Here is a 22,814-nt window from a genome sequence, read left to right as displayed (position 1 = left end):
CCCCCGACACGTGGATAGTCCTCGCCCTCAAAGCCCCTCCACCCCACACCCCCCCCTCCACTCTCCCCCCCCACACACACTCCCCCCTCCACCCCCTCCCCCCACACACACTCCCCCCTCCACTCCCCCACACACTCCCCCCCACACACTCCCCCCTCCACCCCACACACTCCCCCCTCCACTCCCCCACACACTCCCCCCTCCACTCCCCCCAACACACACACTCCCCCACTCCCCCCCACACACACACTCCCCCCCCACTCCCCCCCACCCCACACCCCCACACACTCCCCCCACTCCCCCCACACACACTCCCCCACCCCCACTCCTCCTTCTCTGTGACCCCCCCACTCCCCAACACACACACACACACTCAGTGGGCACTGCCCCTCACCGTCAGAGGTCGGGTCTTCAGCTCCTCTGCCCCTACAGCCATCGTCCACTCCTCTGAAATCCGACCCCCAGCGCCTCGGGACGTCCTCCCGACGTGAAAGGTACGTGTCGCTTTACCCCCCTCCCCCCCCCCCCACCCCCCACAATGAAATCCTCCGAGTGACGAAAGCAGAATAAAAGTTTATTCCCCAAATTTGGAACGCAGATTAAAAAAGAAGTGATGGTACCACAGAAACGGTGACAATCGGGCGACTAAGTTTCTCGCCCACAAAGTACAGCGTCAATGTATTTTGCAATGGGTCCTGTGAAGCGCTTTAAGATGTGTCTCAGCGACGCGACAAGGGGCTGAATCAAATGCAAGGACTTATTATTATTATTATTATTATTACTTGGTAACATCAGGGGAAAAGGTAAGGTTGGCAACCTGGAGGAAGGGCTGGGAATCCTGTATGAACTTTATGTCTGGCCCCACACGGGCTGAGGCTGTGAGGAGGGTAAGGAGGGTGGGGGGAAGCTACGGGAGATAGGCTTAAAAATTTAAAGAATACAGAGCAAAAGTTAAAATCCTGGTTCGTGATTAAAATCCCAAATCCCTGGTTTGTTGGTAAAATAAATCCTGCATCAATGTCCTGGCTGCGATCTGAAAGGCAGAAAAGAGTTGGTTCAAGTCAGCTCTGGGCAGTAGTTATCCACTAATTATCAGCTCCAAATTTGCCACCCACACCCCCCCCACCCACCACCTTCTCCCCACACCCCTCATTCACCGAGGATCTCTGTAATTCTTCCCATTAAATATCCCAACTGTGCGTCAAAAGACATTCTTTGTTGTTCTTCTCTCCCTGGGACAGTCTTGCCAGACAGCGATATCAATGGCATTTAAGCTGGTGAGACTCCAGCAGTTACCCCAACGCACACTCAGTTGGGTTTGGAGACTCGTAAGCAACGGTATCCGCGCCTGACAGACGCCACCGGGCCGACTAAAAAAAAAACCCCTCTGGGAAGGATTCCTGTTGTTTGCAGCTTCACACCAGACTCACCGGTCTTGCGCTACATTTTCCCGGCACTAGACTTGCCGTCTCCAAAGATGAAAGGAGGCGTAGACTCTTCCTCATCTGTTAACGAAGAGAAACATTTCAGGGGCCGGGGGCTCGGCCACCGACGGTGGGACAGAGGAGCGGTGGTTATTATTCACCGGGCTCAGGTGTAGTGGGCAGGAGACCGTAGAAGGCAGGGGAGCCAGACATTGATGGTCAAGGCCAGGGTCAAAAGCGAGAGACGAGAGTCTGGACAGGACAGGAGAGAGAGTCGGGGTGCGGGTGGGGGAGACAGGGCAAGTGAAGTCGGGTGTAGGGGAGAGAGGGCCTACCCAGGTCCCAGTCCTCAGCACACGGTGGCCTCTCCTCAGCCTTCCCGATGTCCGGGGCCACTGGACAGCGGTTCACCTTCCATTCTACAAGAGAAACATTCTGAGTGAGGGGGGAGAGGGGATTTTCCCCCCAGCAGATTAAACACAATTGTCTTTTTTGCTCCAGAAGAGAGGGGTGGGGGTGTAGAACATTCACTCTTTTTCTCTCTCGCGTTTCCCCCCCCCCCCACCCGCGCTCTCTCTCCACTCATTATCCGCCCGTGCTCTGCCCTCCCTTCTCACTCCGCCAACTGTCCTCTCGCCCCTTTTTCTCTCCGAGGGCAGCAATGATGGGGTCACGGTTACACTGACCAGCACTCTCTCCGTTGCCAGGATTTTTGCCATCCGCACAGTGAGCCACATGCTGCTGGAACTCTGTGTGAGGGATCTGGTGTCGGGCGTTGTAGGGACAAACCCTCAGGATCTTTGCCATTTCCGGGTGATTCTGTTAAACAGGAAAGAGAAGCTCATTATCCCAATACCCTTTACGCTGTATCCGCTAAAGCTTTGATAAGGTACTATATCAAATGCAAGCATTATTATTATTGTTACTTCATCTACTCTCTGTCACTGGCTCAGTGGTAGCGCCTTTGCCTCTGAATCACAGACACAGGAGGAGGCCATTCAGCCCCTCAAGCCAGTTTCACCATTCTATAAGATCATGGCTGATCTGTAGGCTGTGGCTTCAAGCACCACACGTTGGGATCTGGAAGCACAGTCTAAGCTGACGCTCCAGTGCAGGTTTAGGGGTGTGTTGATTGTCGGAGATGCCGTTCCTTCAGATGAGACATTAATCCGAGGTCCCGTCCGCCTGTTCAGGTGGACGTTAAAGATGCCATAGCACTATTAGAAAAGAGAATTTCTCTCTCCCCCCAGTGCACACACCTTGCACCACATCACAGACTGGAGACCCCAGAATATCAGTTGCATTTTGTCCAGCACTTTAGCCAATCATTGAGACGTCTTCAAGCGCGTCACGGATATATTGACTGTGTATTTTTTAGCCCAAAAATACCCTCCTCCCCCATCACGATTGTTGTAATGGATTGCGCTCTCTCTCCCCCGGTACGCACTCCAATTCCGGAAATCAAGAACCAAGGCTTGGGGGGATCCCCAAAGTGTGCGTTGGGATAACTGCCGGAGTCTAACCAGCTAAACCCACACACCTTGCCATTGAGAGAAAGGTTTCCCGCTGCTTGTCCAGCTAGGACCACTCTCCCCATTAGGACTTTGGCTGCAGAGCGAACAGGAGCTGAGGGGGCGGATTCCCTTTCCCCAGTGATTGGTCAGCCCTTCCAGGGCCTCCGATGAGCCAGGCCGGGCTGTGCTGTCATCAGCAGCGAGTGCCCTGGAATACTGCGGACCCTCCCGGCTCAGGAACTGGACTGGAGACGGTCACAGAGAGCTGTCTGAATTCCAACATTGACAAACACGTCACCGTGGGAGTCAGTTCAGTTCCAGCGAAGCACCGCTCACCATCCCCCGGACCCCCAGTGAGGCTGCACAGCAGAGAGTGGGCTGGGGAGTGGGGGGCACTGGGTGCGAGTGACACTTACTTTGCGGCACTTCACCAGGTGGTAGGGGAGGCGGCTGCTTCTGATCTTGTGACTCGGGTCATAGGGGCAAAGCACCAGTGGGCAGGACGTCATGGCTCTCTGGGGGGGGACCCCGCTTCCTGGGGAGACAGACAGACAGACAGTGTCGATTCTTTGAAGAGCAATTTTTGGGGGTCAGTCGGGTGTCTGACACGTGTGGAAACCCAATCCAAACCAAACCGAAGATTCCATGCATCCCTGACAACTGAGGGGGAGGGGGGAGAGGGGAGAGGATGTCCTGCGCTCCATCCCCACTGTTTGAGGCTGAAATTAACCAGAAATGTCCCCCTCCCCACATGTGTTGTTGTTGTTGTTATTGTATCCTGTAACACACACAGAACAGAGAGAGGGACGAGAGGGAGAGTGAAAGAGAGAGAAAGGAAGAGAGAGAGAGAGGGGGGGGGAAGAGAAGAATGAAGAACGAGGGAGGAAGAGAGAGAGAGAGAGACACTAAACTCACTCCCACCAGTCGATCTTCTGCTCCGCTCGAAGTGGCCGCTGGCCATGCGATGTCCCTTTAATACCCGGGGCGGGCTCACGCCCAGCTCCTCTCCTATTGGATCGGCGGTCCGATTGACAACCGCAGTACCCAATCAGCTGCGGCCGTGCTCCAGCCGGTGTCCGCGGGGTCCCGCCGCCCGCCGCGTTTGCGCTTTTCAAATCATATTAATTCAACACACGAACTGACGCCTCTCCACGTGGGGAGGGCGTCACAAAGCGCTTCACGCGATTTGCTGTCAAGCGAAGTGACTGATATTATTATCCCGTAAACATTCTTTCCAATACACATAACTGGCGGCCACGTTTCGCCCACAAAATATAGTCACTAAACATTAGTCTATCCCTATGAAGCGCTTTGAGAGGTCTCAAATACAACGCCTTATCACGTCGTTGAAACGTCTCAAAGAGCTTCGCAGGATGTACTGGAGAGTGAATTGACAGTATATTTTGTGGGCGAAGCGTGGCAGCCAATTGCGCACAGCAGCGTCCCCACAGAGTCGTGGATTAAGTGACCACAATTATTATAATTATTATTTCTGGAGGGGAGGAATTATTAACCCCTGGAAAGCGATCCGCCAATCAACTAACAATCGGGTTTCTACTTTCCTGCTGGGTAAACAGAGGTGTGTGGAGTAAGGAAACTTGCCTGGGGTTCCCCCTGCCAGGGAATCAAACCCACGTCCTCTCGCTTGCGAGGCAAGTGCTCTAACCACTGCGCCACATGGCTCCATGGACAAGGATTGCGTGGGTGAGCTTTCTGAGTTCTGTTGATGGGTGGAACTTCTCCCATTATGCTGCGTTACTCCTGCAAAAACCACTGTTAACCTTTACTGTTGCCGGTTTACCTGATTAATGCATGTTGTCTCCTATCTTTCCCTTATCTCACAGCCTTGCTGAGGCTGGTGCAGTCATGTGGGAAAGGAATGTGCAAATAGATGATCTTAGTGTTGTGAGAAGGAAAATAAGACAACGGTATTGATGTCAGGGTCAGGAATAGAACCCAGGTCCTCTTGCTTGCGAGGCAAGTACTCTAACCACTGTGCGACAGGGCGATGGAATTTTCTAGATCAAATGTAAGGATTTTTATTCTATTTATTTATCTGTTCCTCAAACCCACACGATACGTTTGGTCAGTATGAACTCACATCCTGAAGCTCACCCACCCACACCCACACACTGTGGGCAGGGACAGGCAGGGGGAGGGGGAGGCAATCAGTGCAGATTAAGTGCAGGTGAAGTGTTGAGTTGAGGTTGGGAGAGTGGGGGCTGTGACACCAACACTGAGCAGCCAGAGCCGCACAGCAACAGCCGTGAGTAGCTCCTCACTGTCACTAGTGTCTTTTATTATCTTCTATTTCACTGCGTGAGTGTGAGATGAGTGTGTGAGACAATGTGAGTGTGAAAGAGTGAGTGAATGTGAAAGAGAGTAAGTGAAAGTGAATAAGTGAGTGTGAAAGACTGAGTGAATGAGAGAGAGTGAATGAGTGAAGGAGGGAGAGAGAGAGAGTGACAAACGTAGCTGAGAGCATATCCGCAGGGCTGTCCCGGGGATAAGCCCCAGCTTTTCCCTGGGATTTCTCTCCTGGGTTTTCTCAGTTCGGGTGTCCAACCGACTGTGTTGAATGCTTTGAGACATCCTTCGACCGTGAAAAAGCTGCTGTGTAAATGTTGTGTTCCTGGAGGGGACTTTTCTCAAACAGGGCAACTGGCCCTCGGCAGCCAAAAGGGTTGGACCGCTCTGGAACTATCTCTTACAGTCCCCCCCGCCCCCACTCCCCGTAAGTGGGGAGACCGTCAAGGAGGGCTTGAGTCAAAGTGGGAGGTGACAAAGGTGTGGACGAAGGTTTTGGCTGTTGGGTGTGAGGCACGGTCAGAGGTGGGCAATGTGATGGAGGTGGAGGAAGGACAGCTGGGGTTAAACGTGACTGGTGGGTGGGTGTGGGTGGGGGGGAAGGTGGCAGTGTGGGGTTAACACCCGAATCTTGTTTTGTTTCGAAGAGCCGGTTGGCACGGTGAGGATGGAAGCTCCGGCGGGGGAGGAGCCGGGCCGGGCAGGAGAGGAGCCGGGCGGGGCGGGGGAGGAGCCGGGCGGGGTGGGGGAGGAGCCGGACGGGGCGGGGGAGGAGCCTGGCCGGGCAGGGGAGGAGCCTGTAGACGAGGAGGAGGGGTTGCTGATGGCGAGGCTCCAGGACGCGGCTGAGGGTGAGCACTTTGTGGAGGCGGCTTTTCACATCATCATGAAGGAGGCAGTCCGCAGGGGCACTGACGTCAACGAGAAGGTACGGGGGAGGGGCTCTGTGGGAGGGGCTCTGTGGGAGGGGCTCTGTGGGAGGGGCTCTGTGGGAGGGGCTCTGTGGGAGGGGGAGAGATAGGCGGGGCTGTGAGGGGGTGGAGTTTGGTTGATGCTGTGAGTGTGAGACTGGGTGACACTCCTGTGTGTGAGCAGGTATGTCAGTGGGTGGCCCCCGAGGAGCTCGAGTCGCTGCTGGAGTTGGAGCTGCCGGACACGGGGGAATCTGAGGTCCGTCTCCTCCAGCATTGTCGCCAGGTCATCAGGTACAGCGTCAACACAGGTACTGAACCCGCGTAATGCCGCCCCTGCATGCTTGATCCCTCCCCCCCCCCCCCCCCGGTATGAGGGCTGGGTTTTGGCGGTGTGTTTGATGGGAACTTACTCTCACCCTCTGACCTCTCTCTCTCTCGGACCTCTCTCCATGACCTGTGACCTCTCCCCACAGCTCATCCTCGCTTCTTCAACCAGCTTTTTGCGGGTCTTGATTATCACGCGTTGGTCGGACGTTTCATCACAGAAACGCTGAACACCAGCCAGTAAGTAACCCCCACCAACCCCCACCACAGGCCATTCCTCCAATCACACCTCTTTGTGTGTGTCCCTGTGTGTGTGTGTCCCTGTGTGTGTGGGTGTGTGTGTGTGAGTTCCTGGTACCTGCCATCCATCTGCTGAGGATAGATTCCGAGATTCTGTTGCCAAACATGTCACCTTGGAGCCAGTTCTGCGAGGTAGGTACCAGGAACTCCCCGCTCTCTCCCACACTCTCTCTGGCTCAGGTATACCTATGAGATTTCACCTGTTTTCGTGTTGATGGAAGATGTTGTGTTGAAGAAGCTTCGCGAGCTGATTGGATGGATGACAGGTGATGGGATATTCTGTCCAGGTAAGTCCTGCCCCTGGATGATAAGCTGGGGAGGGGGGGCGTGGAGCTGGGCAGCCCCTCGGCACAAACCCACCTCGTGTTGCTATCTCTCTCACTTTACAGGTGGCTCCATGTCCAACATGTTCGCCATTAACCTGGCTAGGCACCGCCTCTACCCTCACGTCAAGCAGCGAGGTCTGTGGGTGGTGCCCAGGCTCGTCATCTTCACGTCAGAGGAGGTGAGGCCCTGCGAGGTGGGGGGGAGGGGGGCACGGGGGGTGAGAGGGACGACAAGGTAGTGGGACAGTGCCTGGTCTTGAGGAGGGGCAGAGGCTGGTCTTGGGAAGGGGTGGGGACTGGTCTTGGGGCAGGTGGATTGTAATGTGTGTAAACTGTGATGTGGAGAGTGGAGACACGGTGGGGTTGGGGGGGCTTGTCAGTGTGTGTGGGTGGGGGGGGCTGATATTGGGAGTGGGGGTGTTGGGGGGGACACTGACTCTCTGCCATTGCCCTCGCAGGGTCATTACTCACTGACCAAAGGAGCTGCCTTCCTTGGCCTGGGCACTGACAATGTCTGGACAGTGAAAACCGATGGCAGGTTCGTCCCAGTCGATGTGTCTGACACAGAAACCAATCGCCACACGGGTCGCCCTGTCTGTCTCTCTGTGTGTCTCACACTGTCTGTCTGTCTCACTGTGTGTGTGTGTCTGTGTGTCGTACGTGTGTGGGGGTGGGGAGTGGTGTGTGCGGGGCGCGCGTGTGTGTAGCGTGTGCATAGCGTGTGGGTAACGTGTTCTCGGCCTCTCAGGGGGAGGATGCTGGCTGCGGAGCTGGACGAGCAGATACAAGCGGCAAAGTCTGAGGTGAGGAACGTTCCTCCCGGGGACACAACACACACACAGAGTGATTCGGGATCAGTTCTCGTCCGTGAAGTGCTTCACGCGTGTTTATCTTTATCTGTTGCGCTCTCGTTCCCAAACGCTGGGTTGGGAGGGAGTTAATCGCACGGTAACCGCACGGCAAACAATAATGGCTGTTACGCTCACGTTTAGCAACAGCAACAACAACTTGCATTTACACAGGCGTCACTCACGCTGGGCTGGGGGGGGTGGGGGCGGTGACTGTAAGCCCGGACGAAGAGGAGGGTGACCTGAAGATGGGGAAGGAAGGGGGCAAGGCGGAGGGATTGAGGGAGTGAGTGACGGAGTTTGGGGATGTAGTGGCTAAAACCACGGAGCTGACTCTGATTAGGCTGATGGCATCTACAAATCGTTCCAATTCTGGCCGACGGTCGCAAAAAGCATTTCTGGCTGAAAATAAAATAATATTTGAAACAATGACGCTCATGTGACCCCCCCCCCACCCACAGGGCGCAGTCCCCCTGATGGTCAGCGCCACGGCGGGAACCACCATCCTGGGAGCCTTCGACCCTCTGGCTGAGATCGCGGACGTTTGCCAACAACATGGGGTCTGGCTCCATGTGGACGTAAACCCCCATTTGGGATACTTTCTTACCGCCTGTGTGTGTGCATGTGTGTCTCTCACTGAGTGTGTGTTTGGTGTGTGTTGTGTGTGAGGGGGTGCGTGTGTGTATCTCTCTCTGACCACCGACGTGTGTTGCAGGCAGCGTGGGGGGGAGGAGCTCTCTTGTCAAAAAGACACCGTCACCTTCTGGCTGGTATTGAGAGGTGAGTCTGTGGCCGTTACCCCTTCGCCCCTCGTGTTCCTGTCACACTGTCTCTTTCTCTCTCCCCCAATCTCTCCGCTGTGCCCCCTCCCTCCCCACCTTCATATCCCGCTTATCCCGACCTTCCCTTGTGATTGTGCTCCTTCCCCCGGTCACCTCCCCTCCCATCCCTCTCTCCTGGCTCGGAGTCATGCTCCCCAGTGTCTAGTTCTCCGGGACCCTCTCCCCGCGTAAGAGACGCTGTGTAAATAAATGCAAGTTGTCGTCGTTGTATCAGGGCCGACTCTGTGACCTGGAACCCTCACAAGATGTTAATGGCCGGGCTCCAGTGCTCAGCTTTCCTCCTGAAGGACCAAACCGTGAGTAACTACTACCCTCCCTTGAGCCACACTTACCCCCCCCCCCCCACCCCAGTGACTGATCCCTCCCCCCCGCTAACCGACCCCTTCCCCTCCCTATGTTACAGGACTTGCTGGGCAGTGCCCACGCCGCTGGTGCCCGCTACCTGTTCCAGACTGACCGCTGTTACCAGCCGCGCTATGACACCGGGGACAGGTCAGTGCAGTGTGGCCGCCGGGTGGACTGTCTGAAGCTCTGGCTGATGTGGAAAGCCATCGGCACCCGTGGCCTGAGAGACAGGGTCAACCGCGCATTTGCCTGCACCAGGTCAGTGACTCCCCCACCTCCCCCCAGACACACGCACACATACAGCCAACTCCCCCCCCCCCACCCCCACCACCACAGACATACAGACATAATTATTAATAACAGCGTCTCTGTCACTGCAGGTACTTGGTTGCTGAGATGCACAAACGGGACGGATTCCGTCTGCTGATGGAGGTATGTCTGTTCCAGGGGTATCTCCCCGCTCCACCACCACCCACCACCCCCATTCCTGCGTCCCCCCCACTCACATTCCCTACCCCACTCCCCGTGCCTGCAAATCCCGGCACCCGGATTAGCCAGACCTGGAGTCTAGAATCTGTCCCGGGGGGGGGAGTGGGGGGTTCCCGGAGTTGAAGCTAATGTTCCCCACTTTCTCTCTCGTCATAGCCCCAATTTGTCAATGTTTGCTTCTGGTATATTCCGCCGTGTCTGCGAGGAGGAGAGGAGACGCCGGACTTCTGGCAACAGCTGGGCCGGGTGAGGAGCTTCACAGTGAGGGGCGGATGGGAGGGTGGGGGGGGGCAGGAGAGAGGGGGCGGACACACACTGGGTGGGGGGGATACTGCGGAGCTGGGGGAAGGGGGGCTCGGTGCTCAAACAACCAAGGCTCTCGCACGCTCTCACCTCTTGAGTTGGAAGCCTGTGGGTTGAAGTTCCCCCCCCACATCGGGGACTTTAAGCTCGCACTCCAGGCTCTCGCTCCAGTGCAGCGCTGGGGGGAGAGAGAGAGAGAGAGCTGCAGTGTCAGAGTTTACCCATTTTGGAGGACCTGTTAAATCGAGGTCCAGTCTGTGCCCTGTTCAGGTGGACATTGAAGATCCTGCAACACTATTCAAAAAGAGAAGGGAGTTTCTCTCTCGCTCCTGACAATCCCCCAGATATAATTGGTCACTGACCTATGTGTGAAAGGCTCTCTATAAATGTAATTTTGTTATTGTCTGTGTGTCTGTCCACAGGTGGCCCCGCTGGTGAAGCAGCGGATGGTGGTGAAGGGCAGTATGATGGTAGGCTACCAGCCTCACGGCAAACATGTCAATTTCTTTCGGCAAATCCTCATCAGCCCCCAGGTTACCCGGGAAGACCTGGATTTCTTCTTGGATGAAATTGAGCGTCTGGGGAGCGACTTCCAGCCCATGTGACCCGGCTCCTCACGCTGGCTCTGCGTGTCGCTGGGGGTTGAATGCACGTTGGGAGGTGTTATCTTTGTTAGCTGTTTGGACACGATTGACTTGACTTGTTCATTGCGGAGCGGAGCAGCTCACCTGGGAACTAAACATTTGGTGAACTGGCCATCTCAACAGTTGTGTGCGGAGGCGAAGGGGTGAGAAGGGCTGTATACGTGGGGTGGGGTGGGGGGAAACCTACTTGATTTCAGCTGTGGGGGTCACTGTAACCGTGGAGACGAGAATGAAGTCCTGACCCCATCACAGGACGCCAGGTTTCTGAGGCCGGGGCTGGACAACAGTTGGATGTTACAGAGAGAAAATGCTGTTGATTAAAAGATTTGTTGTGAGAGAGTTTTGTGCAGTTGTTGTTGTTGTTGCTACATCCTGTTGTTGCTGTTGTTGTGGAGTCCTGTAGCTCAGTGGTTAGAGCACTCACTTTGCAAGCGAGAGACCTGAGTTCAATCCCCGGGGGGTCAGGGCGAAACCTTGGGCAAGTTTCCTTACTTCACACAGAGCCTAATAATAATCCTCCAAAACAAAAAACAATAATAAATTGGTCATTTTCAATCTACGACTGTTTGTGGGACATTGCTGTGCGCAATTGGCTGCCGCGTTCGCCCACAAATATGCAGTCAATTCACTTAACAGCGTGTTCTGTGAAGCGCTTTGGGACGTCCTCCTGATGTGAAAAGTGCTATATCAAAATGCAAGGATTATTATTATGTATATCTGTATTATCTGCTTCAATTGCCACCTATGGGAGTGAGTTCCGCACAGTGCTGCCCTCTGTCTGAAGAAGTTTCTTCTAAATTCTCATTTCAATCCTCCAGTCACTATCTTATACTCGTGTTTCTACGTGAAGTCTCGGTCACAAATAGGAACCACCTATTTGAGCTGTAATACCATGTTGTATTGGTGTCACTTGTGGGATTGCAATCAGTCCTGTAATTCAGTGTTAGAGCACTCGCTTTGCAAGTGAGAGACCTGAGTTCAATTCCAGGCAGCGGGAAACCTCGGGCAAGTTTCCTTACTCCACACAGAGCCTAATAATAATCCCTCCAAAACCCAAAACAATAACAAATTGGTCATTTTCAGTCACCGACTGTTTGTGGGACATTGCTGTGCGCAATTGGCTGCCGCGTTCGCCCACAAATATGCAGTCAATTCACTTTACAGTGTGTTCTGTGAAGCGCTTTGGGACGTCCTCCTGATGTGAAAAGTGCTATATCAAAATGCAAGGATTATTATTATGTAAATCTATCTGTATTATCTGCTTCAATTGCCACCTATGGGAGTGAGTTCCGCACAGTGCTGCCCTCTGTCTGAAGAAGTTTCTTCTAAATTCTCATTTCAATCCTCCAGTCACTATCTTATACTCGTGTTTCTACGTGAAGTCTCGGTCACAAATAGGAACCACCTATTTGAGCTGTAATACCATGTTGTATTGGTGTCACTTGTGGGATTGCAATCAGTCCTGTAATTCAGTGTTAGAGCACTCGCTTTGCAAGTGAGAGACCTGAGTTCAATTCCAGGCAGCGGGAAACCTTGGGCAAGTTTCCTTACTCCACACAGAGCCTAATAATAATCCCTCCAAAACCAAAACAATAACAAATTGGTCATTTTCAGTCACGACTGTTTGTGGGACATTGCTGTGCGCAATTGGCTGCCGCGTTCGCCCACAAATATGCAGTCAATTCACTTTACAGTGTGTTCTGTGAAGCGCTTTGGGACGTCCTCCTGATGTGAAAAGTGCTATATCAAAATGCAAGGATTATTATTATGTAAATCTATCTGTATTATCTGCTTCAATTGCCACTTATGGGAGTGAGTTCTGCACAGTGCTGCCCTCTGTCTGAAGAAGTTTCTTCTAAATTCTCATTTCAATCCTCCAGTCACTATCTTATACTCGTGTTTCTACGTGAAGTCTCGGTCACAAATAGGAACCACCTATTTGAGCTGTAATACCATGTTGTATTGGTGTCACTTGTGGGATTGCAATCAGTCCTGTAATTCAGTGTTAGAGCACTCGCTTTGCAAGTGAGAGACCTGAGTTCAATTCCAGGCAGCGGGAAACCTTGGGCAAGTTTCCTTACTCCACACAGAGCCTAATAATAATCCCTCCAAAACCCAAAACAATAACAATTTGGTCATTTTCAGTCACCGACTGTTTGTGGGGCATTGCTGTGCGCAATTGGCTGCCGCGTTCGCCCACAAATATGCAGTCAATTCACTTTATAGTGTGTTCTGTGAAGCGCTTTGGGACGTCCTCCTGATGTGAAAAGCGCTATATCAAAATGCAAGGATTATTATTATGTAAATCTATCTATTATCTGCTTCAATTGCCACTTATGGGAGTGAGTTCCGCACAGTGCTGCCCTCTGTCTGAAGAAGTTTCTTCTAAATTCTCATTTCAATCCTCCAGTCACTATCTTATACTCGTGTTTCTACGTGAAGTCTCGGTCACAAATAGGAACCACCTATTTGAGCTGTAATACCATGTTGTATTGGTGTCACTTGTGGGATTGCAATCAGTCCTGTAATTCAGTGTTAGAGCACTCGCTTTGCAAGTGAGAGACCTGAGTTCAATTCCAGGCAGCGGGAAACCTCGGGCAAGTTTCCTTACTCCACACAGAGCCTAATAATAATCCTCCAAAACCCAAAACAATAATAAATTGGTCATTTTCAGTCACCGACTGTTTGTGGGACATTGCTGTGCGCAATTGGCTGCCGCGTTCGCCCACAAATATACAGTCAATTGACTTTACAGTGTGTTCTGTGAAGCGCTTTGGGACGTCCTCCCGACGTGAACAGCGCTATATCAAATGCAAAGGTTATTATTATTATTATTATCCAGCAACTCCTCACTCCTTCAAGTAATCTCCCACGTGCTCGCCAATGCCTGTCATGGCGGAGGTGCCAGCAGCTGTCATGGCGGCGGGATTGCCAGTAACTGTCATGGTGGAGTTGCCAGTACTTGTCATGGCGGAGGTACCAGTAACTGTCATGGCGGCAGTGCCCGCACCTGTCATGGCGGCAGTGCCAGCACCTGTCATGGCGGCGCGGCGGGGTGCGGAATTTCCCGGCGTGCCGGCGCCATTTCCTGCGGTCGCTGTTTGTAAACTTTGGCCGGAGCGGGAGCGGGAGGAGAGGCGGAGCTGTGAGCCTCTGGGCCGGTGAGTGAGGCGCGATCCCCGGGGCTGTGCGCACCCTCAGCACCGCGAGAGAGAGGGAGGGAGGGAGGGGGCGAGGCGGCGGCGGCCCGCGGGCCTGGACCCGGATGAGTGGGCCGGGAGGCGGGCGCAGGCCCGGCTGTGGGCCCAGGCTGTGAGCGGCCACTAGGCCCGGACCAGCCCTCCCGCCCGAGGGGCACAATAGCCGCCAAACCCCAGCGGCCGCGGCTCCGGCTCCAAACACCAGCAAATACAGCAGAGAGAGAGGCGACGGTCACGGACAGGGCCTGAGCCCCGACACTGTCTGTCTGTCTGTGTCTGTGTGTCTGTCTGTGTCTGTGTGTCTGTGTCTGTGTGTCGGGGGTTACTCTGCGCTACACCAAGTTGTTGTTATTGTTGTGTCTGTATCTCGCTCTGTGTTACTCTCTCTGTGTCTGTGTCTGACTCCATGTCTCTGTGTGTTACTCTCACTGTGTTTGTTTGACTGTCTCTGTGTTTGTCTCTCTATTTGACTGTTGTGTTACTCTCTCTCTGTGACTGTGTGTGTTACTCTCTCTGTATGTCAGCCTTGTATCAGCCTCTGAGTCAGAAGGTTGTGAGTTCGAGTCCCTTTGAATCCACAGCCCCCGAGTGCTACCACTGAGCCCCCGAGTGCTACCACTGAGCCCCCGAGTGCTACCACTGAGCCCCCGAGTGCTACCACTGAGTCCCCGAGTGCTACCACTGAGTCCCCGAGTGCTACCACTGAGCCCCCGAGTGCTATCACTGAGTCCCCGAGTGCTACCACTGAGCCCCCGAGTGCTACCACTGAGCCCCCGAGTGCTACCACTGAGCCCCCGAGTGCTACCACTGAGCCCCCGAGTGCTATCACTGAGTCCGGCTGAGGTCTAATTGCTGGATATTTGCAACGGGATAACGTGTTAGATACTCACTCGGCTCTTGTGTTTCTTTCTGGAGTCCTGTAGCTCAGTGGTTAGAGCACCCGCCTCGCAATCGAGAGGACTCTGGTTTCGATAACCGGGCCGGTCAAAATGTTGGGCAGATTTCCTTACTCCGCACGCCTCTGTAGTAAGCAGTAAATAGAAACCCGGTTGTTAATCACTTGGTGCTTTTCTGGAGATAATAATCCCCCCCCCCAAAAAAAATGTGGTTACTCAGTCCACGACTGTTTGTGGGACGCCGCTGGGCACAATTGGCTGCCGCATTTTGCTCACAAATATGCAGTCAATTCAATTTACAGCATATTCTGGGAAGCGCTTTGAGACGTCTCAAAGACGTGATAAGATGCTATATCCAAATACAAGGATTATTATTGCTAGAACCTCTCTGGTAGTTGGTGGACCTCAGGTGATTCAACTCTTGATTGGGGACAAGAAGGTTCTGGGTTAAATGCCAGATTCGTGCCATTTTATCAATATCAAACGGGTGAGGGATGATTCACCCTTTTTGAGGTTGTTGGTAAAGCAAAGCCCACTGTGTTGTAATGCAGACAGTGTTGATGGTTGACCAGCCTGTGGATCATTGTGAGATACTGGCGGTTTAGCCAAGTCTTCAGCCTGTGAACCGGGGCTTAGAATGGCACTGCGTAGCACAGGGATGCGCTTTGCGATTATTATTGGTCGTGTTGCAATAAATAATCTAACAATCTGTCTAGCTGTCTTGCCATCCTTGTTCTCCGTGATTTCAGCTACATTCTGACAAGTTAATTCTTAACCCAATAGAATAATTCCCAACTAAACTTCTAGTTGTGCCTTGAATGACCTGGTTCCAGACTGAAGTGGGAGATCCCCACTGGAGCTCTTTACTCTAACCCCATTCCCTGCTCCCTCCCCATCGGGGTCTGTCCTGGTGCTCGCTCCCTCACTGGAGTTCTCTCTACTCTTATGGCCTTTCCCGTTGTTACTCTGGACATTGTTCACAATGTTCCACCACTTCAAGTATTAATCCCTTTAAACATTACCCCCTCAGCCTGGCTAGCGAGGGGTGGCACAGCATTCTATGTTGTGGTCGCAATTATAGAAGATACATCTTAGAAACGGGCCATTTGGTCCATCAAGTGTGGCTGGTGTTGATTCTCCACACGAGTGCCTATCCTGGATACTATCCCTCATCCAATATCCCGTTAGGTTCCTAGGTCAAAATTATTTATATGCAGGGTGAAAAGTAACAACCCCAGATTAGATGCCCGAGGAACAGGGCTCACCACAGCTTTCCAATCTGAGTAATTGCCTTTAACCACTGCTCTCTATTTTCTCCCTGTATCCTCTCTGTCCTTTTGCCAGTCTTCCCTTTGATCCTATAGGCCCTGACTTTAGCCACAAGTCTTTTGTCAAATGTCTTCTGACAGTCCCCTGTACACCACATGTCCCCCATCAACCACTTCTGTTCCCCTTCAAAATATTGTAACGGGCTCTTTGGTTCTGAAGCCCATTCTGACACTTACTCCATCCAAAATTTCCTCCTCAATAAAATCTGTAATTGAGTCTTTGATTATAGTTCCTACTTACAGATGTCAGACTAACGGACCTCTAATTACCCCGATTAGCTTTCTCCTACTTCTTGAAGATGGGTTTGACATGAGCCAATCTCCAGTCTTCTGCTATATAATTTGCCCCCATTGACTCATGAGATATAATCTCTTGAGTTTCATTAATTTCCTCCTGTTTCTCTGGGGATGTATTCCCTCATGTCCTGGTGCTTTGAGTTTACTCAGTTTTTTACCCAGTTACAATAATAATCCTTGCATTTGACACAGGTCTTATCATTTCGTTCAGACGTCTCAAAGCACTTCACAGGATACACTGTAAAGTGGTGTGTCTGTAGATTTTGTAAGTGAAACGTGGCCCAATTACACACAGCAGTGTCCCCACAAACGATCGTGGATTGAGTGACCAAATTGTTGTTTGTTTTGGAGGGGTTATTGCCCCCGGAAAAGCGATCTGACAATCGACTAACAAGCGGGCTCCTACTTAACTGCTGGTAAACAGAGACGTGTGTGTGGAGTAAGGAAACTTGCCTATGGTATTGTCAGTTACACCTTACTCGGGAGTTGTGGCTGTATTGTGTGGCCGAGAGCTCAGTGTGTAACCAGGGCTGATTGCTTCAGTTTGTTGTCGGGTTTGAGGGCATCACGCGACAGTTTAGCCCTGGAGGAAAATGCATATTTTATAAAACAAAATATGATAAATATTAATGGGTGCCGTGTCCAGCAGATGTGGGAGTGTGCGCTGCTGTGTCTAACATCCCTGGTTTATTTTTTGACATCCCTTTTCCCCTGTACAATCCTCCCCTCACCCAGTTTGTGTTTATACAAAGCGTGAAGCCTGGGTGTGATTTATAACTATATGATCAATCATGGATGAGACAGCCACAAAACACACAGTCACTACACTTTACAGCGTGAAGGGCTTTGATATGTCTCGAAGACCTGACAATTCAGGGATTATTATGATGATGATGATGATGATGTGGGCAACAGAATGAGTTTTTCATCATTTCACTGCAGATTTGCTTCAGTGCTTTTTTAACCAAGATTGTCAAACCCCCAATATTTACTTCTGTCTGAATCCCTGCTCCTGGTCTTGTACTCGTGTGAGTGCCGACACCTTTGCTGAAAAGGTAAAATTCAGTCCTGATAGTTCCAGTACTCCAGAGCCTCCCTCCCTCCCTGTCTGTAGGATTCATTAGCTGTGGCTCTACTGAAATTTTCATAACTTTCGGTCTGACTTGTGTCATGTAAAGCAAGCTATGAATAATTGATCTTGACCCACTCACACTGCGGTGGAGGATATTTCAAACTGATTCCTAGCGAGATTTTCCCCCCTGTCTGCTCTCCTCACTGTCCCCAGGACAGGAAGGCAGCTTGAAACACACACACTGACTGACTGCTCATTCATCCACATTGTCAGTGTAAAGCACCTCAAGATGCTATGCTATGTGAAAGCTCTATCAAATATGATCACCACACTTTACTGTAAATCTGCAACGCTCTTTGAGGTGTTTGGAGAATGTGATAAGGTGTTATATCAAATACAAAGTTCATTATTGTATAGGTTATCCCTGAACTAGACACTTACCTTAAAGAGTCAACGAAGTGCGACTGAAAGGATTGCGCTTAAGGGAGTCGGCACCAACACCAGGGGTCGAATGGCCTCCTTCTGTGCTGTGACTGTCTCTGATGCTGTGGCTCGGGGTGTAAGTTGTAGCTGTGCTCGCGTTGGGTTCAGGCTGATGTTTAATGGCTGGATATGTTTGACTTGCAGTCTTCCAGCCAGATGAGTAGAGTGGATGGAATCTCCGATCACTCCAGTGTCCCGCTAGGTGGACAGGGCCCTCTCCTGGAGCGCAGAGGAGCAGCCCGACAGGAAGCCCTGGTGGACAATGCCATCTTGCGGGACAACAGCAGGCAAAGTGGACTGTCGGTCAATCAGACCATAGTGGGTTCCCACGGCCCTCTGCAGAGCCAAGCACTAGGTCGCCAGGGAATGCTAACGGACGGCAACCTCATGCTGCCCGGAGATACCATCAGACGTGTGGAGGGAGACGGCAATAATGGGGCTGTGACGATGGCGCAGGGAGTGACCTGTGTGTCCCAGGTACCTCAGCTCTTTATATTGTAATATAATAATCCCTCAAACATAATAATAATTTGGGTGCTCAATCCACTCAAACACTTTGTCACGTCTCGAAGATGTGATGAGGCGCTATATCAAATGCAAAATTATTATTATTATCATTGTTATAGTTATTGTTATTATCGTTATTATTGTTGTTATTGTTATGATTATTATTGTTGTATTGTTATTACTATTATTGTCCTGTCAGGTCACAGACGGTATTTGCCAGGATTACTGTAGATTAGAACGATAATCAGTGTGTGTAAAATCACAGAAGGAGAGCACTTGGCACTCTGCTGTGTTGTCTTGGTTCCCTGGCGTTAGTTAATCTGTTTGTTGTTGTTTCCTGTCGCCCATTTATTTATATCTTCATTCTTCGACTGTTTATTCCTTTTAAATGTCGTAGCTGACTCGGTCTCGATAGCCTTTTATAGTCGCGCCTGCACGTTTCACACCGTGTGATGAGTTACCCCCGGAAAAGCGATCCGCCAATCGACTAACAGCAGGGTTCCTACCTTCTGCTAGGTAAACAGAGGGGTGCGCGTGTGTGCGTGTTGTGTGGTACGCATGTTGTGTGTGGTGCGTGTGTGTGTGTGTGGAGGAAGGAAAGTTGCTTAAGGTTTCGGCCGGGAATCAATCCCAGGTCCTCTCGCTTGCGAGGTGAGCGCTCTAACTACTCACCTACACTACAGGATTCAGAGGTAGATGTTAGGGAGACTGGGGTTATATTCCTTAGAGCATAGGAGGTTAAGGGTGATTTTTAATTATCATTGTTTTGTTCTAATAACGAAAGGAATTGACAGACAGTGTACGACGCATGTCTCTGGTAGAGGGATCTGTGACACGGGGGCAGAACCTTCCCAGAACCTGGACAGTAGAATTAAAACTGCAACACAAGTTTACAGTTCTCGTCTTTCACCGCAGAAGGATGTCCCAAGGCATTTGACAACACGAGCTGTGCGTGTGGGAGGCAAAAGCTGACCGAAAGCCCAGTCATGCAGGGTCTCTTCACACAGAAGCTTGTGACGTTGGGGGGAACCCAGCGTTCTGGGGTGTTTTTCCGATGTGAAAGGGTTGCTTATACAAGTAATTTGTTGCTGTCGTCTCTGCCTCAAAAAGCTGTAAAGATGGAATTGAAGAGAGACACAGCCCGGGGTGAGTGTAGGGATTCCAGGGTTTGGCGGAATGACAGGGTACTGGGATCGAAAAATCTGCTAAGATCTGATAAACTAGTGGAACAGGCTCGATGGGCTGAATGGCCTCCTCCTGTTCCTGTTTTCCCATGTTCCTAACAACAAAATTACATTTGTAAAGTGCTTTTCACGTCGGGAGGACATCCCAAGGCACTTATTATTATAACATGATCCAAAGCTGATTCCTGTTGAAAACACACGGGGAAAAGGCTAGTTGCTGGCGTTCCTAACCCAGAATTCCTTCAACAAAAGCAATCGCAGTCACGGACTCGCCTCTGTGACCTCCAGCACCGACTGCAGCAACAGCAAGAGGCAAAGTGACAGAAGCTGTTACTTGATATCGTCGTGCAACTCAGACAGGAGCAAAACTGGTGATTTGAGAGAATCTACGATTGAGGCCTTTTGTGACTTAGTATTTGCAAGAGAGTTTCTCTGACCAGCAAGGACTCTTCCTGTAAAGAGATCTTCACAACACTTCCCACCATTCCACACGGCAGACACGGCAGAGAGAAGAGAAGACTTGAAAGGGGGGGGAAATGAAGACCAGATGGAATGTCTACATCACAGGAGAGGCACTTCCTGCAGTCAGCTTCCCTGTCATTTTTACTAGATTCACAGATGATAGATTGACACGGAAGGTCACATCTATAACGTTAGAAAAGGATCAGTTTTACGCAGAAGGAACCCTACATACCCCAAGAGACGAGGATGCATTCAGTCAAGTTTTTAATCTAATTATTCAGTTTCTGTCAAAGGTGTGAAGTATGAGGAACTGCAGTCGTGGTTTGATCTATATTGTTTGTCTGGGGATCCAGTGATCCTAAAGCTCAGAGCAGGATGAATTTCATGCCTTTGGTTGGAATAGAAAAAGGTGTTTTACTACTGTACTTGGCCACAAAGCACCATTTACACAGCCTTTTGTGCTATCGTGTGGTGTGCTGTACACTTTGTGTAATAATGGAGTTGTGTAGCTTAGTAGTTAGAGCACTCGCCTAGCAAGCGAGAGACATGGGTTCGATTCCCGGCAGAGCGATGTTGGTAAAAGTTTCCTTACTCCACACACTCCTGTTCACCCAGCACTAATTAGGAACCTGGTTGTTAGTCGATTGGAGGATCGCTTTTTCAAAACAAAATAATAATAAATTGGTCACTCAATCCACATCTGTTTGGACATTGCTGTGTGCAATTGGCTGCCAGGTTTCACCCCAAAAATATACAGTCACTACACTTTACAGCATATTCCGTGAAGTGCTTTGCACATAATCACATCTAATCACTTAGATGCAATATCAAAATGCAAGGATTATTATTATGAAACACTATTCTGTGCTCGCTTACTCTCCAGGCCGGCTAATGATTTGTTTCTCCTTTTGGTAAAGGTTCTGGGGAAAGGCCGGGGGCCTGAGGGAATGAGCCAGCTGGATGAGAAGAAGCGGAGAGAGCAGGAAGACTTGCTGAAGCTGAGAGAGAACGAGACTCTCCTGAAGCTGAGAGAGCATCAAGACCTGGTGAAGATGAGAGAACACGAGGACTTTATGAAGCTCCGGGAACACGAGGAGTTTATGAAGCTGAGGGAACACGAGGACTTCATGAAGAAACAGAAGAATAAGAAAATCCGCACGACTTCAAAAGTAAGCGAGAGGGAGGATGGGGCGGGAGGGAGAGAGGGTCACACGAAGAGATTAAACCTGGGGTGAAAATGTCACATGTGGTGTGATAGGTGCAATATACCTACCGTTCCTCTGAGTGAAGTTGAGGACCTGTTCCAGTCAGGAGCAAGAATAACCCCAGTGTGCTAACTATCACATCACATATCCCAGTTTGACACCGTGAGGTTCTATGCATTGGGGGGAGAGCAGAGAGACCGAGGGGCTAACGTACATAAAGCTCTGATGGGGAAGCTGGGAAGATGGTAGGTTTTACAAATGAGGGACAATATGACAACGAGAGGTGATGCTCAGGAACCCTGGCCTGTGTGTGTGTGTGTGTGTGTGTGTCTATATATAAATGCAAGTTATTGTAGTTACAGTTTTGTGTCTTCTAGTTGTGTCTAGTTCGGCAGCTCACCTTTATCATCCGCATAGAGAGAGATTTGATCAGACAGATTATAGGATAGACAGGCAGATAGGGAAGAGTAATGTGTAGGGAGGGGTGTGGGGGAAAAAGGCAGGTAAGTGGTAGTTTTCAAAGAGCAGCACAGACACGGGCAGATTGGGTGTCTGTGTGTAACAGTCTGTGGTTTGACTTGTCTATCTTGTGTATCAGAAGCTGTTGTGCGTGTCTCGTATACCACCACTGACCATGCAGAGGGTGAGAACATTTGTGTGTTTTGCCGGTGACTGCTTTAAGCTTGCTGAACATCATGTACAAACTGTGCTTCCCTTCAGATTCTTGTGGTGGGTGAAGACGGCTCCTTTATGGTCAAATCTCCCAAGACTCACATCTGCGAGCAATGCAGTGCGGCCTTTCGGACCAACTACCACCTGCAGCGGCACATCCTGATCCACACAGGTACAGCCCAGAGCATAGAACTCCCCAAACCCCAGTCACAGCTCCTTCCCCCCCCAGTCACAGCTTCCCCCCCTCCCCCAGTCACAGCTCTCTCCCCCTTTCCCCCGTCCACAGCTCCCCCCCCCCGCACATTCCCCATCCACAGCTCACAGCTCCCACCCCCCTCCGGCCACAGCTTCCCCCCCCACCCCAGCCACAGCAACACATTGTGACCCACACAGGTAGAGCACAGAGCCTGAGCACAGTGAGAACAACAGCTCCCACCACAGTCACCGTCTCTGCACCATCCCGACTGCAGCCCTCGCAAAGGTTCCCAGTTAGTGAGTTCCAGCGTGTCCTGACTGATCCCCTGGACTGCTGCTCGGATGCCGGCTCCAGGGAAGTCGGGTCTGGGATTGGTGTCCGGGCAGGAGAGGCAGCAACAAGGCATCTGGGATTTGCGGATCCTTTAGCATTTGCACCACAGGTTACACCACATTGGGACATGTTTCCACAGAAATCATCAGTGAAACCGTGCTGTGTGACCTCTGATCTTTTATTCTGTGTAAACTCTGAATTCCTTTATATCTTGTTTCACATTTTGAATATTTCCCCCAAAAAACATACATTTTTTTAACAGTGTGAAATACAGTAAATTCATGTTTTAAACTTCTTTCCTACATCCTGGCAAACGTCATCAATATATTCATTTTTTTCAGTGGGGGGGGGAGATTAAATTTTGTTTGTTAAATGGCGATCAAAGTATTGGTAAATCAG

The 22,814-nt window shown here is 51.2% G+C and overlaps 3 protein-coding genes across 9 annotated transcripts in view; 2 read left to right on the top strand and 1 right to left on the bottom strand.

Annotated features, from left to right (window-relative positions):
• Nucleotides 1-553: 553 nt before the first annotated feature.
• Nucleotides 554-5,311, bottom strand: LOC103189934 (gametocyte-specific factor 1). 2 transcript variants are annotated; one of them, XM_042344318.1, is made up of 6 exons: nt 4,740-5,311; nt 3,355-3,473; nt 2,111-2,243; nt 1,760-1,843; nt 1,431-1,505; nt 554-1,033 (listed from the first exon to the last, which is right to left on the bottom strand). In XM_042344318.1, the coding sequence occupies exons 2-5, from the start codon at nt 3,445-3,447 to the stop codon at nt 1,441-1,443; spliced, it is 375 nt and encodes a 124-aa protein (XP_042200252.1). In that variant the 5' UTR covers nt 3,448-3,473; nt 4,740-5,311; the 3' UTR covers nt 554-1,033; nt 1,431-1,440. The 2 variants fall into 2 exon arrangements, with proteins under 2 accessions (XP_042200252.1, XP_042200251.1); XM_042344317.1 differs by lacking the exon at nt 4,740-5,311 and adding an exon at nt 3,854-3,916.
• A 697-nt stretch (nt 5,312-6,008) lies between these two features.
• Nucleotides 6,009-10,919, top strand: csad (cysteine sulfinic acid decarboxylase). Of its 3 annotated transcripts, XM_007910500.2 has the most exons (14): nt 6,009-6,173; nt 6,341-6,467; nt 6,633-6,723; nt 6,964-7,070; nt 7,173-7,288; nt 7,568-7,647; nt 7,858-7,912; nt 8,419-8,535; nt 8,673-8,737; nt 9,014-9,095; nt 9,203-9,402; nt 9,525-9,576; nt 9,790-9,879; nt 10,359-10,919. In XM_007910500.2, the coding sequence occupies exons 1-14, from the start codon at nt 6,069-6,071 to the stop codon at nt 10,539-10,541; spliced, it is 1,470 nt and encodes a 489-aa protein (XP_007908691.2). In that variant the 5' UTR covers nt 6,009-6,068; the 3' UTR covers nt 10,542-10,919. The 3 variants fall into 3 exon arrangements, with proteins under 3 accessions (XP_007908691.2, XP_007908690.2, XP_042200274.1); XM_007910499.2 differs by having other exon boundaries at nt 6,964-7,288; XM_042344340.1 differs by lacking the exon at nt 6,009-6,173 and having other exon boundaries at nt 6,329-6,450; nt 6,964-7,288.
• Nucleotides 10,920-13,690: 2,771 nt separating this feature from the next.
• LOC103189943 (zinc finger protein 148-like) overlaps nt 13,691-22,814 on the top strand; it is a 26,934-nt gene continuing 17,810 nt past the window's right edge. For all 4 annotated transcript variants that reach the window (XR_006085805.1, XR_006085804.1, XM_042344177.1 and 1 more), the window contains exons 1-4: nt 13,691-13,741; nt 18,001-18,333; nt 20,927-21,178; nt 21,935-22,058. Coding sequence is in view for 2 of the 4 variants with exons in the window: in XM_042344177.1 (XP_042200111.1) it covers nt 18,013-18,333; nt 20,927-21,178; nt 21,935-22,058 (697 nt within the window). In the remaining 2 variants the exon portion in view is untranslated. The remainder of the gene's footprint in view (nt 13,742-18,000; nt 18,334-20,926; nt 21,179-21,934; nt 22,059-22,814) is intronic.

This window comes from Callorhinchus milii, unplaced genomic scaffold (assembly GCF_018977255.1).
Source record: "Callorhinchus milii isolate IMCB2004 unplaced genomic scaffold, IMCB_Cmil_1.0 Scaffold27, whole genome shotgun sequence".
NCBI lineage: Eukaryota > Metazoa > Chordata > Chondrichthyes > Chimaeriformes > Callorhinchidae > Callorhinchus > Callorhinchus milii.
This window is presented reverse-complemented; position numbering and strand designations above follow the sequence as displayed.

Excerpts from the sequence above, each read along its gene's own strand:
- LOC103189934 (XM_042344317.1), bottom strand. The coding sequence starts at position 3,899 with ATGGCCAGCGGCCACTTCGAGCGGAGCAGAAGATCGACTGGTGGGA. Across the intron at positions 1,844-2,110 it reads TGGCAACGGAGAGAGTGCTG|AATGGAAGGTGAACCGCTGT; the intron begins GTCAGTGTAACC and ends TTTCTCTTGTAG. Across the intron at positions 1,506-1,759 it reads TGCTGAGGACTGGGACCTGG|ATGAGGAAGAGTCTACGCCT; the intron begins GTAGGCCCTCTC and ends CTTCGTTAACAG.
- csad (XM_007910499.2), top strand. The coding sequence starts at position 6,069 with ATGGCGAGGCTCCAGGACGCGGCTGAGGGTGAGCACTTTGTGGAGGCG. Across the intron at positions 6,468-6,632 it reads CAGGTACAGCGTCAACACAG|CTCATCCTCGCTTCTTCAAC; the intron begins GTACTGAACCCG and ends CTCTCCCCACAG. Across the intron at positions 9,096-9,202 it reads TCCTCCTGAAGGACCAAACC|GACTTGCTGGGCAGTGCCCA; the intron begins GTGAGTAACTAC and ends CCTATGTTACAG.